Below are 18,103 nucleotides of genomic sequence, written 5' to 3'. Positions count from 1 at the left end.
TAGTAAAGTCCCAATATTCATATACATTTTCATCATCATCATTATCATTTCTTGCGAATGTTGATCAGATTTTCGTTTAAGCTCACTGAGCTCAGTCGATGTACAGCACATTGCACAAGCACAGCCCCTGTCGTCACACTTCAATGCATTGTTTCATTTACTGCTGAGCAGTGAGCAGGGCAAAAGGAGCATATGATCCTATAGATGGCGACCCCGACACTGGTGTCCTCCTGATTCCGAAAATACAAATTTGCTCAGGGCACTGGAACAACCACGAAATATCCCCAAAAGTCTTAAAACTAGCATTACCTTACGGTCTCTAAATTTTTTCAGCTGTGTCATCAACGTCACTCTATCAGTTCAGTTCATTACTGAAATTCGGATCAACACACCACAAGATTGCGATATAATTAAATGATAAGAAGGGTGCCGAAACGACTGGAGTAGGGTACCAACACTCGCTTGCACAGATGCACAATGGACGAAAAGAGATAAATAATAAGACAAAACGTTTAGCGATGGGGATGAATGAGGCACGTGTCGATAGGCGAAGTCGATGAGATCGTTATCCGGTAATCTTCAGGGGTGACTAGAAACGACTCAACCATATTGCATGGTCCGCTTTTTCAGGTAAAAAGACAGATATGCGTTGAGAATCGGGTAAGATTTGTAAAATTGTTTCACTCTGTATGTACCCTGCCCCACCCCACTAGATAAATAATTCGTCTGGATCCCATAGGGTGGTCAGGAGAATAAAATTTGTTAGTGAGTGTGATATGTCAAATTCGAGGAGGGGGGAGGGGCTGCTTCCTTCGAGTAAAATACATTTTCCGAATTGCAGTGGTGCGCAACTATGCGGCCGACCACGTCAAAATGGCTTTGGTATATCGATTTCGCCTACCGGAATTAGGGATATGAAGAACTCATATAAACGTTGGTTAGGTCATAGCGTCGTAGGACACTACATCGAGTATCAGCACCACCTTATTTTTCCTCTTCACGCTATACAGGTGTGTTGAGCACCAGGGTTGTAACCAAGTCACAAGGCTCCGAGTCACAAGTCAATCTCACTTTTATATTTTTGACTCGAGTCAAGTCGAGTCATTTTCAATTCCCACCGAGTCAAGTCCGAGTCCAAGTCATGGTATTATGACTCGAGTCCGAGTCATTGTGTTGACTGCTCAGTTTCCAGTTAAAGTCTTCCTAAACCCACTTTTTAAACTCTGTTTGGTGATATTGAATGGTTGGAATTCATAATATATCAATTTTCCTCACTTTTAGCAGTTTCTGGTCGCATTTTCAAGCACCAGTACCAACAAACGAAATCCCAATAGTGTGTTGGCTTCGAAATTACAATGAAATGTCGGTCTTGGCCGTCTGAATCTCGAGTCAATGACTTGCTTCGAGTCATGCTAAATGACTCGAGTCCAAGTCGAGTCAATACACAGATTGAATCGAGTCGAGCCATTTTCGTATTTTGAGAAAATGACTCGAGTCGAGTCATCCGAAAATCGTGACTCGAGTCGAGTCATGACTCGAGTCATTACAACCCTGTTGAGCACCTCCGGCCATAAGTACACGATCTGTATGCCTTTAGGCTATCTCACCCTCGTTGTACCGATTCCTTTCTTTCAATCAACTGAACTGCATGTGTTTTCAGCACAATGATATGCACTCATGATAAGTATATGCGCAGATCGTGTGTATGTGCATCATGAGTCGGTGTAGGCCTATATCCCGAAAAAATATCAAAGACAAAAATATACTACGTCCTTTCCGTTCACTAACAGTTTCAGGACATTGTGATCGAATTGACCATGTATTTGGATTAGAAGACTTATTTGGTCAGATTTTGATTGGCATTCCGTGAATTAGACTGAACATTGAATTTTTACTAAATGTCAATCCTACATATATTAAATTATCATCTTTAATGTGATGTAGAACTACTGGCATTATTGTATCCTTTGTGGTATCATGAAATGTATATATCTGAATATTCCACATTATTAATATTGCTATAACGTCATGAGGGATACTCGACGACTAGGCTACTTATCGATTCAGAATGTAATTTTCCTTATATAAGCCCATTGTCAGTTATGAATAAGTCGTCAGCCGTGAACCAGCACTCCAGTAAATATATGTAGGACTATACAGTATACACAAGCAGGCTAAGCTACGCACACGTCAGCATCATAGACGCGTGTAATGTCCACTGTTTAGTATAGGCCTGCCAATGAGCCAAGATGAATTTTATGCGGAGGGAAGGAAAAAATCTTCAACTGTGGGGTAGGGCAACATTCTAAGATTGCATCTGATTGACTCACCATGATACTACGAGCTAGTGTAGCCTACCTCATCACAGGAACGCGAATTTCCCGACTTGTGACAACTTTTCAGAAGCATATAGTGACCTCCGAAAATATATATTAATTGAGAAATTTTTCGGCACCAATCAAAGCCTCAATTGCTAATCGCCACGACTTAGGGTTCGGAACTGCCCTGCTATCGTAGACCGATCATTATAGTTCCCGATCAAATTGCAGCTATATTAAATAGCGACACAGAAATTAAAAAATAACAGCGCCAATCAGTCCCAATTGCTCAACCGAGATTATTCTGAAAATCGACCGCAGTGACAGATTCAAACAACATTTCCAGAACATTGGAGACGATCTCAATTACTGAGCAATGTTCACTTGAAACTGGGCCGGCACCATCAGATTATCGCAGTCTATACACAATGTCACGCACAAGAATCATGGAAGGTCGCTCAATAAGAGGTGCGACAGTTCCACTTTCAAACAAATCGCGAGAGCGAATACTTTTTGCTGTGGCGTCGTACAATTCACCTCACCAACATAATCGAAATAGAAAAGGGTATAACGAGAAAACTAGATCAGTCCAAGTGTTGCCAATTCTGACAGAATGTCATCCAAAGCCTGAAAAGAAATGTTGCTCCATTAATGCCGACAATGCCGTCATATAAATCAAAAAAGGATATCAGCACGAACATAACTGTACCTGCACAAGCTGATCGACGTTATCCATGCTAAAACACATGGGCGGCTTGAATTTCATGACGTTGTTGTCAGGTCCGTCGAGGCTGACGAGAATGTATCTCTCCTTCATTCTAGATAAGGAAACATCCATGAAAATGTGGTAAATGGGGTCGACGAAAAACAAAAATTAAGGTCAGGACAAAGAATGTACAATGCGATGTAATGAAAAGATACCGACGAAGTACGGTATCTCAATTTGGTATCCCCCTCATCCTAATGCCCGAAGTAACAGTGTTCGATCTTTAGGCCTTTTCATTTGCATTCATCCTTAATCGAGTATTTTTTTTGTAACGACAGAGCGACATAGGGGAGGGGCAGCACCTTCAATGGCCGTGGAACACCAACTCGCCCACGTATAATAGCATTTCGGAAGGTGATTATTAAATACAAGGTCAACACATGGACAATGCGAGCGTGATATTGAGGTTTTGTCGAAGGTGTGCACCCTTTTTCCGGTCCGCCCAAAAGAACTAAGGGCTGAACAGTGGAGACATTGTGTGCGGCGAACTATTTTCCCTTTGAGAGGGTGCCGCGAGGTCGAAAAGGTTGAGAACCAATGCATTAGTCAGTAAGATCGAAAGGAAGCCATCTGCAATTGACTGATACTATAGTCAACCATGCCGCGACAAAATTTACTTTTGAGACTAATGCCATTAGCACTCTTCCGGCCTTTCATTAACTACTTCCAATTGAGAGTAGCTTTTGTGGGGATTGGAAATCGCTATAGTTGTAATTGAGTAGACATTGACGGCCTTATTCCTACTTCTACTTGATTAGCAGGGTTGACTACTTTAAACACGACCGGATACGTGAACAGATCTTCACACCAAAACTGTACACTCTCGATACCTTTTATATACAATCGAAGCTTCTTCCGTGGCCGGTTCTTTGGTACTGCGGTCGCGGACAAATTCAACACCGATGAACATGCCTTTACCCCTGAAAAAGAAGGAAACATGCTTCAACCGACATGGGGAATGCGCACATTCTGAAGGTGAAGACGATGTAGCTTTGTATCAGGTATATCTAAGCTCCTCATTGCCACCCAGCTCAGGCAAGCGATGTTGTAAAATTATAAATGACGATGGCTAGGCATAACAATTCGAGTAATGGAATCCTGATCGGGTAGCAATTGTAATAATATACATCGATATTTTTGTGTAATTAAAATATACGTTTTCACATAATGAGTAATATTTTATAAACAAAAACATAGCAACGTAATAGTGTATTTCCACCGGTGGAGCCTAGAAACCTCGGTTAGCAGCAGTTCAGCATCGACAAACAAGCTGCACAAGGCTACTTATATTCATGGCACGACATTCTGTCAAAGCGGCCGACCCTCAAAATGTTCACAAACCGCTACGAAATAGTCACGGTCAAGAAATACGAATTCTATTCCGGATGACGTGTAACTGGTATCATTTACTTGTGGCCGCAAAACAGAAACATAGACATACAAAAGATACATAGTCATTATTGTTGTTATGACGTCGTAATAGATGGTACTTCGCATTGATACTCATTCGACGCGTAATATTTACTCCACCCTGAAACTCGCGTCATTGTCCAGCCCCACAATGACTAAAATTTGCATACGCATCATGAATACTAAGACACAGACACAGCACCGTCATTTTGTGCTTTCAATAAACGTCGGTGTTATTATATAATCAGTCCGATGAATGCTGGCTGCATAAAATGGTATTATATCAGATTTGTAAAACTTCGAAATCCGACACCGAAAATATTCCGAATCATCTATATAGCGAGATTTAGATGTAGAGCGCAATGCATAATGAACAGAGGTGGTCACTGAAGAGTATATCGATGCATGCTATGTATCAGATTTCTGCATGTAGGTTCGCCTACTTCTATACTTACTTTCAACTCTTACACTTGACAACTTTCGTTCGCAGATGAAAGTTTGAATCGTACCTGACGTCGCCGATTACGGCATGATTTTCTTTGAGTTGCTCGAACTTTTCCATAGCGTACTTGCCGGTTACTATCGCGTTTTCCATCAACTTCTCATTTTCGATGATGTCGAGCACTGTCAGAGCGGCGGTGCAGGATACGGCGTTTCCGCCGTACTGAAATATCGAGAACATTGTGTAAGTGCGATTATAATAGGGTTACCATACGTCCTTTTTTAAGAGGATTTGTCCTCTTTTTTGAAAGTGACCGATTTTTTGAGAATTTTGGTTAAATTTACGTGGAAATTGGACAGAGATATAGGAAATCAGCGGCCAAGGAACGGACTGATGGTTTTTTCGGGACTTGAGCCAGAAAAATGACCTTTTTTTAGGCAACCGACGGAACATCTTATAGAAAGCCGGTAATTCGGGATTTGAGCCGGAAAGATGACCTTTTTGTTAGTCAACCGACCACAAAGTCGGAAAAAATTAGCATTTTTCACGATTTTACTCCAGTATTGTAAGTCTGAAGATTTTCAAAATATGGTAGCCCTAGATCAGGGGTTCTCAACTGCCCTTGCATAACGGGCCGCATTTTAACCGCAAAATACATTGCGGGCCGCAGAACACTATTTCCGTGTATTTGTGGGCTACTACGCATGCGGCCCGCGGGTTGAGAACCCCTGCCCTAGATTATAACGGATAACCAGAGGTAGGTAGGTAAGGAGGTTTTGCGCATTTGCACTACTTATATCTCTTCTAGTCATTGTGCCTAGCCTTATAAACGACTGATATAAGGTATAAGATGTACGGTACTCCATTATAGTTCTCGTAATAATGATAAGTATATGTACTTATAGATGAAGATGTACATTTCCGTCGTTTTATAAATGGCTATACACCCTCAACCAAAAAAGGCGTGTATTCACACCCATGTACCACCGTGTTACAAGGATGTGAATGTACTGTACTCAGGCGCGTATCCAGAGCGCGAAAAAAGGGGGGGTTTGCGTTATGAAATTGGCTATTATGACGTTATTATTAGGTTCACTCGCCTCCACGCTATGGCGAATATTTACGATATTGTATAGTTTAATAATAAAAAGAGATTTGCGGTGAGTGGAAGATGTACGAATACGATACAGACATTGCCTGAAAATCGCGTTTCTTTCACGGTATGATTGAAAGAAATTCGTAATTGCTCACATTTAGTCATGAGCCAGCAAACGCCGCCCGTCTCCAAGCGCCTAGTTCCGGCCAGAGATGCGCGATTTTGTTGGGTTTTGACGATATTATGCGCAAGGTCGGTAGTATCGCAGCGGACGAACAAGCGCGGAATAAGGCGGTAGCATAAACGCAGGCGATCGCAATCGCCACAGAGAGGTGTGGTGTGGACAGTGTACGTCGTACACGAATGTGTGCTTTTCGGTGGCTTTACTGGCCGTACGGCTGAATGTGTAGTACGCGCGAAGGTAATTAGACCTTAATTGCAAGTACGCAAGTCAGTCAATTAATACAGAGTACACACTGGGATAATAACTTGATCGGCAGAGAAACTTGTCAGCCGATATAATTAGGTTAACTTTACTACTAGGCCTACTCAATTTTCCCGTTCAGCGACAACACAGGCCTGTATTTGGACGCCAGCAAGCCACCTAACAATCGGGAACGTGGATTGCTAGGCTTGTATTTTGGAGTGTGAATGCCGATCGTAGACCATTTCTCGCCAATAATCGCGAAGACAATGTGGATTTGAGAATAGCATTGTCGTACTGGTGCCGCCGTGTCTACGTCTCGCTGATCAATCAACACGCCGTGCAATTCTTAATTAGGATTTCAAGGCGAGCAGGTGCAGCGAATTCGCGGGCGATGTTGATTGCCGACAACTTCGTCTTTGCAATTACGTATCGCGTCGGCCAATTAGATTAGATTTTCCTAAAATGCGTCTCTCGTTTTAGCAAGGCGAGAGAGAAATCGAGGGAAGAAAGTTGATAACGTCAGCCACTACCGCTGAAATGTAGTTGAACAAGCGCTGAATTCGTATGGAATTAGCGAAATATAATGACCTATTTTATCCTTTCGACTAATTCGGCGCATGATTCCAAGATTTGGTAGGGGTTTTAGTCCCCTTAAATAACATTAACACGTCATGTGCGCCTTCTCATACGTAAAAACGAATATGCTAAACTAGTAAATTAGCAAATATTAGAGGCTATATTTGACATCAATTTTTAGGATTTTGAAAAGGGGGGGGGGGGTTCCGACCCCCTAAACCCCCCCCCCTGGATACGCCACTGACTGTACACCAAGGTAGAAATCAAACACAACATTTTGATTCAAATGATGCCTGCACGTGGGGACTAAGGAAGGTATGAACGTATAGGCAGGCAGGTAGGTAGAATTTATAACCGCGATATAATTCTGAGTTATAGATAGAAGGCTGGTCATGGGGGAGTCAATTCTGAAAAATGAATTTGTTATTTTAGTCAACACCACATAGCTATAGGTAAAATGTGGGTAATTCAGGAGTCGAGTCAAAGTGATGACCTTTTTCTTAGTCAACACACCAAGATTTCCAGTAAATATTTCAGAATCAGCTGTTTTCAATTTCGGTAAACTATAGCCTTTATGATTTGACAAAAGTGGCCTCCTTTCTCGATTCCAAAATCTGGTAGCCCGAATACAGACATCCAACTCAATGATTCGTAATGTTACGCCCGTATTGGCCATCATTGTCTGCGGGGAATTAGGCTACTATAGTGGCCGACTCGATCTGTGACCGTTGCGCTGGTACGCCGTGAGCGGTGGCGTATTCATGATGGTTGCGACTCGAAATCGAAACCGCGTCCCCTTGAAACACCCATCATATCTCCAATATTTATTAGCACGTTTGCAATTTCGCTATTCGTATCCCGCTGTTTCGAGCCGCGAGGTACTTCCCGAGGCTGAGGCTCGCATTTTTGAGCTGATCACTGAAAGGGAGCACCAGAAATCACACTGATACGCAGGAAATACCCATTACAATAATTTCGCTTTTTGTGAAAAATATATTTCAATGGTTTTGCACTTTAACACACTGTCGATGATCAAGTCATTATGTGCAGCGGTATAGCAATGGATTCGATGTGTAGTTAAATGTTTATTAATGTAGATTTTTGTTCTTATGACTGGGGTAAAATTTGGGATACCGCGAAGGCTTGAATATTAGCGTTAGTGTTCCGCAGGTTATAGTAAATGATAAGAGCCACTGGTCTAGCTGTATGACCGCAGAGTGCACGGTCGCTAATATCGTTAACTCACTATCTTCCCCGTGTATATGAGCGGACGCTTGTGCGGGTCATAGCAGCATATTAGCGTGAGCCAACCGGCGAAACTCAACAAGTCTCTCAAGCACACAAGTACCGCGAGATGTTGACCCGCTCGCGAACTCGTCACGCGGGTAACAACATGTGTCGGGTTTGCGGCACCTCGGTCTTAGCGATCAGTAAAAGTTGAAGCTCACCGTGTTGAAATATCGCGGCGTTGCTTTGTAGAGACTTTCGGCAATCGCCCGAGTCGTTACCACAGCGGCGACAGGATGTCCGTTGCCCATAGGCTTACCGACGGTGACAATATCCGGAACGACATCGGAGCCCTGTTGAATACGTTATTACAACGTGTCACCTCCGCTAAGACATGAAGTACGAATAAATCGATATCAAATTATCAGTTCGTCGAGTACAAACGATGTTGATGAATTATATTCAAAAGCAGAACGCAGTGAACACCTTCCTACCTTTTCATTGTATCGCAGTTTTGTGGTGTTTTGAAGTGATGAAAATATTAATGAACTGATACTGATAATGCTGACGAGTCCGGCGCTTGGTATGTTAGTCGAACAGAATAAATTCATTTCTGCTATGTAGCGTTCGTTATACATTTGCTAAGTCATGTTTTATGTGATACTGTCCATCGAAAGCCGAACAACATTAATAGCATATGGATGTAGGTCATGATTAGGTTAAGGAGATAAATTAAACCTGCTGGTGCATAATATTTTGTTGGCCTTGATTCCGTCCAATTATAGCCATAAAGAGATTCCATCGTTACCAACGAACTTGTAACATAACTATACTAATTAATGTCCGAAAATGTAGCAATTTTATGCATAGCGAGCAGGTGATACCGAAATATTAGTAATATCGCCAAAGAAATGGTCAAGACTTCAAAATTCGCGCCCTGGTATTTTACATGACTTGCTCAAATGTACGATGTCGTCGAAAGTTTGACGCGGTTGGCAACCCCTTACTTGCCAGATGTGGTCAGTAACGAAGTACCGACACTGCTTACCGAGTAGTTATGATACTAGACTTCTTGTACTGCTACTTGGCAGTTTTCTCAGCAATACTACGCCTAGCTAGTAGATACTTGTACTTTAGTTCAAAATCTCGACGTTACTTGTACTTCTACTTGAGTGCCAATGGTCGCTACTTTACCACCTACGAACGTAACAGTCGTTGCACCCACGATGTCATTATCTAGCTTGCAACTCGCAGTAAGACGGAGTTGTATTCCAGGCACGTTTGTTATTCGTATTTTGATATCTGTTAAATGCTCGCACGTGTTGGTTTATTTCGGAATTCACCCGACATTCCGTCGCATAATCATTTAATCGGCAATTGCAGACAAAATAGAATAACAAAACGTGACAGGATTGCATTCTCCTCATAAGGCGAGATTGCTTGCACAATGCTCAATTGCTCACCCGCGAGCAATTCATCAGCCAAGATAACAAAGTAACTAATTGCTTTTCGACGGCGTATAGCCAAATACGGCCGCATGCGGTCGACGGTCGAGTATTGTTGTTTGTGATCTCATAATGTACATGTCGCGGCCGCTTGTTTATACCAAATAAAAGGTTCCGTCAACATTGTCAATGTCGACACTAGATACTACTACGCCACGCCTACAACCTTTCCGCCAATCGGACAGTATTGTGACAATGGCAATGTGAAAGTAGATATAGGCATCATTTCTGAACTGGTCAAAAGTTGCGGGAATACGAGGCATCGATTTGAAACGGAAAATCGCACCGCGCAGAGAATATTTCGAGAATTTGTGACAAAGGCTATACTTCATTCATAAAAGGAGTAAGGAAAAGTTGCAGCTTACAGAAAGTAACGAACAGGTTACGGCGAACAGACTAGTCAAATTGAAATTCAGCGATGGTCAGTAACCACGTACGGTACTTCTTTGAAATGGCTGTTGCTTAGTGGCTCTATACCTACTCAGGTGGCGATGTTTGAATTCCGCACTACAATGTTACACATTTGTATCACGATAGCCAGACCTGGAGTTGAAACGCCCAGAAATGCGTGCCGACTCTTCCAAAACCGACTTGAACTTCGTCCGCTATGCACACGCCGCCGGCCGCGCGAACTTTTCTGAAAATCACAAAACGACACAGGTAGCATCTTGATCGGCGACACGTAACGGCAGCCAACGCTGCGTCCTACGCTAGGAGATTACGAGATGTGATCGGACGTGACCAATAGAAACAGTCATCATAACAAACCAATACATGTGAGTCACGTAACCCGGGCAAAGTAGAACGACCTAACGAAACGCACCAATCTGCCAATACATTGTACTCACCACAGGTGGTCAGTGACCAAATGCTTCTACATTTTCTGAGTAGTCAAGTAGGCTTTGCCTACCAGCACTAGTGCCTGCACATGCACAGTAGTGCTTTAAAATATGTTTTAAACTGTGTCTCGAAAGAAATGTTTTTTTCTTCAAAAGTTGTATAATTATGCCATAATTGTGTAAATACCTTCGAAAGAACATGTAGTATGAGCATACGGACGATTTACACTCGATAGAGTAAACGTATATGACGGTTAGCTTAGAACCCTCGAAATCGTCGACGGTCCAACAGTTATAGCACGTAGATTGCTACGGAATGGATGTTCTGATGATGATGACCACCGTACGTAAAAATGCTGCATAACGATGTAGTCTTGGGCATCGATATTTTTTTGTCCGTTTATGAAAGCGGTCGGAAGTCTTTTTCGTCAAAAGAGTCATATTTACCTTATATATTCAATTGTCAATGTTAATCCACTGTGACGTCAAAATTAAAGATTCGTGACCTCATGGTTAAAAAACAGAACACTAAAAACATGATTTAAACAAGGGCCATGTTTGAAACATGTTTGTTTTAATTGTAATCCATTCATCAGTAATGTTACGTTGTCGAGAAATTGCATCGCGCACTTTCGAAAGAAGCCCGCTTCCGATTTACTACAGAGGATCTACGCGGCACCTCCGACCAAACCTATTTACTTGATCCCTTTTCTGGCCATTCATTTTCTACTTTCTACTTTGGTGTGTCTTGGAAATAGCTAATTGTTCTCGATGATAAATTTATGGCGTTACCTAAAGGTATAGTTGAGTAGCAGCGTTGATTACTTTGACCACCTCTGGTTCTCACACATCCACACTCCTCAAGTATATAAGCTTCGTAAATGGAATACAGCGATATATTTTGCCGTTACATATGAACCGACGGGGTTGGAACTGGAATCAGTATACGCCGTATACCACTTCACACACTTGCCGCAGCAAACACAACACGACCTACTCAAAATCATCCGTGTCGATTATGATCACCGTATACATACCCAAATGCATCGCGCATGTATCCCGCTGGGGGTATGATTTGACCGCCGCAACTCTGCATTGATTCCATAATAAAAGCGGAGAGCTGCAAGAACATATGCGGTGGAACCCGAATAAAGATCTAAGCCTACAGGCTACAGAGTCGTCCTGTGTCGGAAGATGTTAACTATATTATGGGCGAGCGTCATCCAAGATATACCTGCTCCATATCTGTCAAACTGCTCTAACTTCGCATAGTGGATGGTGGGGCAAAACTATGATACTGTCCTATCTGCCCCCTAGATCGTGCTATACCTTCTTATTCTTCTTTTTCATGTCGTCGATGGTGTCTTGTATCTCTTTCACGTAATCTTCGGTCGGATTATCCGAGTCGGAGTATTTTCCCCGGTAAGTGTCCGGCGACGACACCTGAATGTCCGAAATCGCGGAATTTGAGTTCAGGTTCAGCACCCGAGATGAGGTGTTGTGCAGTTTTTTCGTAGCGCCGAACTTTGCAACGGTCGATCAATTGAGGTTTCAAAGCTTTCACGGCGGCAGGATCGAAATATAATTCGCGTTGATACTATAATTCCTAATTATGATAGGGGCGTATGACCTCAGTATTCGAAATATTCGTATCTAATTATACTACGGGAATCATTACCAATTCAAGTACTCGAATCATTGTAACCAGTCCCATAATCGTATAGCAAGTCTCGGAGAAGTTGAAATTACGACATAGATCCAACATCGCATTAAATACAACCTGCTATACATACGACATAGATCCAACATCGCATTAAATACAACCTATACTATACATACGTGTAGAAATCTGGTCCATATATATCGCCACAATTTCATTGATATCGCCAAGATTAACATTGATAAGTACTATTACTTTTTATTTGTGTTAAATTACAACATATATGTAACTGTCAGTATTCACAACGGCGTCACGTATTGGATACTACTAACGTTACGTCATTCTTTGAATAATTTTACCCATATAAACTATTACAATCCTGGTTATGCCCATGATAACCAGCGCTATTCCGTCACATATATCTTACCACGTGCACATGATCTGGTTTATCTTTCACGGAGCGCCACTTGTACGGACTTATCGCCATACATGATTGCACGTGACCGTGGTAGGCTCCAGTTTGGGTAATTACATCCGTCCCGCCGGTGTGCGCGGCCGCTAAAGTCAACGCTAGGTCGTTTGATTCGGATCTAGATATGTAGAGGCATTATTAGAACGTCCCACGATGTAACACCATGATATCACTTATTAGCTTTACCCGGAGTTGGTGAAAAAACACACGTCCAGCGATTTCGGGAATTTCGACGTGATCCGCTCGGCCAGAGTCGAGTTGGCTTCGTGTAGATATCTGGAGTTGGTGTACAGATGGTTCATTTGCAGCGCGCAAGCACGCGTTATCTCCGGATGGGTGTGACCGACTGCAAAAGAAGATTTGACATGCCTATAACCATCAGTAAAATCGCGACAGCATTGTCTCCAGATGCAATATAATGTAGGCAAGGTCGAAAAATTGCCAAATTATTTTTAATGTACTGTAGAACTGGAATTTTTTTCTTTGTGGTCGAATAAAAGGTATACAACTAGGGCTGATACACCATATTTGAACTTCCCACGTCGTACATACATCATGACGTCATAATTTCTGGCACTCTAATCACTCATGTAATGGTAATCGATGTTGCTCAGTCCTATACTTATAGCACGGTCAATCTTGTTACAGGGTATTGTGTGGCGAGCTTAGATAAACGTTCAACACTTTGGTATAGGGATTCGGGAGTCGCTATCGATATTGCCACTGGGTTAAACGCTCCCCATGAATATAGGTCACGCTGCGGTCTTATCATCCAGACAATCGGATAATGCGGGCATGAGCTATAGCGAGTCATGGTATATCCGAAGTGATAAGACAGCATCGACCTTGATGCACCTCTGTCATCAGTTCTCTCTTGGTATAATATATGAAGGCCACAAGCTTTACAGTGACCTACACCAAGGTTAGAATGTGTTCAACTTCCGTTATAGTAACAGTACTCAATCAGAGGAAATACAAGACTCATAAGTTACGTGATGCAACGTACTTCCTTCCATTCTAAATGTTGTTCAAGATTTTAGTCACAAGACGGAGAAAACGATACAGTTGATTCTTAGGGCGTTTAATATTTGAAGAGCAAGCGCAATAAGTATCGTGTGTTCGATCGATTTGTACCGGAGCGGCGGTAAGTGCTTTCCTCACAGATCAGCGGATCAGATGTCGAGATGTGTTACTTCAGCGCGTTTTGGAAATCGTCCATTTGCAAGCAAACTGTAGAAGCACGGAACACGAAGAACTTGTAATAGAAGGACGCATACAACGGGCTGCAACAGTATTGGTATCTTCTCTGAACTCTGGGAAGAGTGTATAGCTGAGAACGTTGAAGATGGCCTTTCGCATAGTTGCGTCAACAGATAATTGCTTACGATAGGATTCGACAACATCGACAGAGATAAACACTTGAGAACAACAAGAACTCTTAAATGTTGATGTAAGCAGAGGCGAGGTCACTTAAAAGTATATAATCAACACCGAAATTGACTTTATCCGCCACGGAGAGAGCAAAAATACAAGCGTACGGTAGTAATATTAAAATAGAATTACCTGTTGACTACAAACATAGACGACGTAACCGTTTCGATCACGATAACTGCAAGATATAGTACTCCGTCCGAATTGCAAATATGCTAATTATATTAACGGGTGCAAATTCGATAACCACACACAGCGGGTCGCGACATGCTCATTGCTCACACTCCAACCCCAGTTTTTGATATTGTTTCGATTTTCATGTAGTGGACTTCGGTTACGTCTCATACCTATCGGCGTATTCGTGACTCCAAGTCTTTGTTACAATGTTTTGCCCTGCCAATTGTGCACTCTAGCAACACCCACGGCAGGACAAAATATTCGTGATTCGCTCAAATACTCAGCGAATTACTCATGTGATTCAAACAAGTGTACGGAAACAGTTTACGTATTGAATTGCAGTCAATTGCAAGCTGTAATGGAAGAACTCACTGGAAAATAATACGTGGACGCGGTGGCAGCAATATAGCGCTACTACGAATCATGGAATCGATGATGGTTTGTGATTGATTCATATGATTAGGGTACATTAATAAAGAGGGCTTGCAAGCTATAACACAGCATCATCAGTCATCGTTGAGGCGGAAATATCTGCAATCATCAACACAGCGTTCATAGCAATATGGACTGACCATGAGCAACGTTATTGATGCAGTCCAGGTAGCGATTGCCTTTCTCATCGATCAAGTACTGGCCTTCTCCCTGCACTATCATCATTGGGTCATCTTTGAAGTATAACGAAGTCGGAGATCTATGATATCAAAACGGAGTTCGTATGTGTGAAATGAGACACATTTAAATAATCACACTTACCCGACGCATTTTAACCTCAGCGCCAATACTTCCTTTTTGCTCATGCCAGAGTAACCAGCGCTATTTCCATTACCATTCATCGGCATTGTGCCACTTCGACTATCGTCAGGCAAAGGATATTTTCCACTACTGCCGTCGTCAACGGCAAAATCGAACGCTCGTCTGCACGGCTTTGACATCCCGCTTTCTCTCGCTGCGGTGTACAAAGAAATGATATAACAAGTGACGTCATGTTCATGACGCAAACAAGCTGACTCTCTCCTTCCACTACTTTTTCACGCCAACAGAAGCGCGCCGCGGCATGCTTTCGACTGCTCATGACTGATGAGTGGAATTGCCTACGAATATACCCCGAGCCCCGCAAGGTAAAGGAGAGATTTCAATCAATTCGGATGATTGATCGACTGATCATATACAATATACATGGAATAATAGTGGGGCAAGCACTACACTCGCATACTACTTTATACAAAATCACAATCTACGTAATACGGACACGCTTTTCAATAGTTTAAGAAGTATAAAACTGTTCGATCCTCCTTCACACTCACCGCCACAGCGCAACAGTATCAGCAAATTTCCGCAAATTTCCGATGTTGCGGTTTCTCAGTTTTTTGTACGTACCATCGTTTCGTCAAATCTCATTGGCATGAACGGAATATTTGTGAATTGCTGATTTGATTGTTTCGTCAGAAAGGCAAACGTCTCTTTGCATATGGCAATGGTAACGAATTGATTTATAAGTTCATAACCCGGTTTAAACCACGTTCATAGCCATTAGTCATTCAAACAGGTCTTGTACCTCCTTACGCTGAGCGGGATTCGCAATTGCAATTCAACAAAAGACCAAATAGTAGTGGTAGAAGATATATCTTGTGGTCAAATGTTATCGGCTATTAGCAGAACTGTGTTTGAAAATATGATCTATCCTTGTCATTGGATAGTTCAGTCAGGTTGAATCGCGTTTAATCACTGTCGCCACTGAACTCAAGTCTTGCGCATCTTGTCGCCGTCGTATTCTGCCTTCAGCTGGACGAAACCAGCGAAAACCGGAACCCACTTACGTTAAGAAAGTTTTTGCCAAATACACAATTTTGTAGTCCAAGCTTACGAGGACATGCTGTCGGCTTGGATTTTCCTTGAAGCTTTACATTTTTATCCTGAAATTTTGTTAATAAAGAGCAGGCAGTCTGTCGTATGAGTGTAGTCATGTTCTGTATCTGAAGCTCGAGGAATCATTCGGACTTGCGGTTAGCGTCTGCTAAAGCGGCATCGACACAGAAAGCCCCTATTGGTTATCTGTAAAACACACCCACGAGAGCCGTGTCAATATCAATACACCACTTAAACGACTCCAATTACACTGCTACGCAAACAATTTATGTGATGCCATCACATCACTACCAGTTATCATAACTTTACGAATGGTTCCAATACATTATATGTATGATTGATGAGGCAGTTTCCTGAAGGGTAGTCCGACTGAAATTTACGCAGTCAAACCTTGGCAAACGATGCATCTCCCTCGACAAATTTCGTTTCGGCATCTTCCTATCTTTCAATCTATTTCAGTCTTGTGATGTTTTGAAGTGATGAAATTTTATGAATAAACTTGAACGATAGAATTCCCTCCAATGAGGTCAACAACGACCTAAGCCGACATCAAAATTTTATTTCTACTCAGCAAATTACCGCAAACTCGCGTTATTTCAGTTTTTTTTCACTTTACACTTCTTCCGCACACAGCTTCGAAGCATTTTCAAGAGGTAAATCACAGCGCGTATAGACCCCTCATCACAACCACATCAGCAAACTTCATAAATGCGCACTATTGCATCATGAATATTTCATAGTTGTCGCAGTTTACTGGCAAGAATATACCTTAAACCAGGGGTCGCCAACTCAAAACGGGTCGCGGGCCACTTTTCAATTTTCGTAGCGGCCGCGGGCCGCATGAATTCCATATCGATATCACCTAGGCAACCACGTTTTAAAACTCTATACGTCACCTACAACGCCGTGCTACCTAACATAGGCAATTAATGGTCATAGTGACCACAAAAGAAATAATATATTCTATTAAATGAATACAATTGCAACAAAAAATTATTATCATCAATTTAATTTAATTTTGAACTCTGAGCTGTGCACGATACATGAAAACGCTTTTCAGCGATATTAGGGCTAGCGAGATACGTTACTAGCTGAAAGACCACCTCCACGTGAAGATCGATCTTGTGGGGAAGCCCTAAGCCACTGTTTTTCAAACTTAGACATGCGCCTCTTTATGATACTGAAAATTTTCGCTCTCCCCTTATCGTCATATCACAAAATGCAACCAGAATGCTGGCAACCCCAAAGGATAGTTTGATGGCATGGAAAGTTATGACTGTTGATGAGAGAATTCTACAATAAGAATTCCGGAGTACACACAAAATTTTATTTTCAGGTAACTGGCGCCGAGCGCGGAAAAAATTTCAATTCATCGCAGCTCCGTGCCCCCTTCAGATGATTTCACGCTACTAGAGGGGCACGCCCCCCCCATTTTAAGAAACACTGCACTATGCCGTTCTCTAAGCGTCTCAGTCGTGGCAGTGTTTGGCCATTGCACGTCAAGGCAATATGCCCAGCCCATTCATATCAGATGATTATTCTCCGTCGGTGGAATGCTGTTCCCATCGCCAAAGCCGTTTTAGCTAGTGACGTTGGGCACAGGAAAATAGGTTATTTTGAAACAACAACAACAATATGTTGAAACTGTAGTAAACTTCGGCATTTTAAAATGGTTTTCTTAACTTTTTTCCGAAATCTCAAATCAAGTCGCGGGCCGCATGCGGCCCGCGTGTTGGTGACCCCTGCCTTAAACGGTTGGTTCCAAATTATATCCTTAACTTGAACTTACTTTTTAAGCCACCAATTCCAGCTATCCTGCCTACTGCTGCTTTATTATAGCATCACGGGCGACTACCTGGACCAAATACGTCCAGTCTTAGCGTTGCAAATG

General features: G+C 42.3%; 1 protein-coding gene across 1 annotated transcript; it reads right to left on the bottom strand.

The window, feature by feature from the left end:
• Nucleotides 1-2,413: 2,413 nt before the first annotated feature.
• On the bottom strand, nucleotides 2,414-15,789 carry LOC145453972 (5-phosphohydroxy-L-lysine phospho-lyase-like). Its single transcript, XM_080331934.1, has 13 exons — nucleotides 15,651-15,789; nucleotides 15,100-15,292; nucleotides 14,919-15,037; nucleotides 12,925-13,084; nucleotides 12,694-12,856; nucleotides 11,936-12,049; nucleotides 11,644-11,726; nucleotides 10,311-10,404; nucleotides 8,484-8,615; nucleotides 5,004-5,158; nucleotides 3,915-4,004; nucleotides 3,028-3,136; nucleotides 2,414-2,945 (listed from the first exon to the last, which is right to left on the bottom strand). The coding sequence occupies exons 2-13, from the start codon at nucleotides 15,276-15,278 to the stop codon at nucleotides 2,898-2,900; spliced, it is 1,446 nt and encodes a 481-aa protein (XP_080188060.1). The 5' UTR covers nucleotides 15,279-15,292; nucleotides 15,651-15,789; the 3' UTR covers nucleotides 2,414-2,897.
• Nucleotides 15,790-18,103: the final 2,314 nt, after the last annotated feature.

This window comes from Botryllus schlosseri, chromosome 13 (assembly GCF_051294905.1).
Source record: "Botryllus schlosseri isolate E-star chromosome 13, Bs_hap1, whole genome shotgun sequence".
Taxonomy (NCBI): Eukaryota; Metazoa; Chordata; class Ascidiacea; order Stolidobranchia; family Styelidae; genus Botryllus; species Botryllus schlosseri.
The sequence above is the reverse complement of the archived record's forward strand: the minus strand, read 5'-3'. Positions and strand labels throughout refer to the sequence as shown.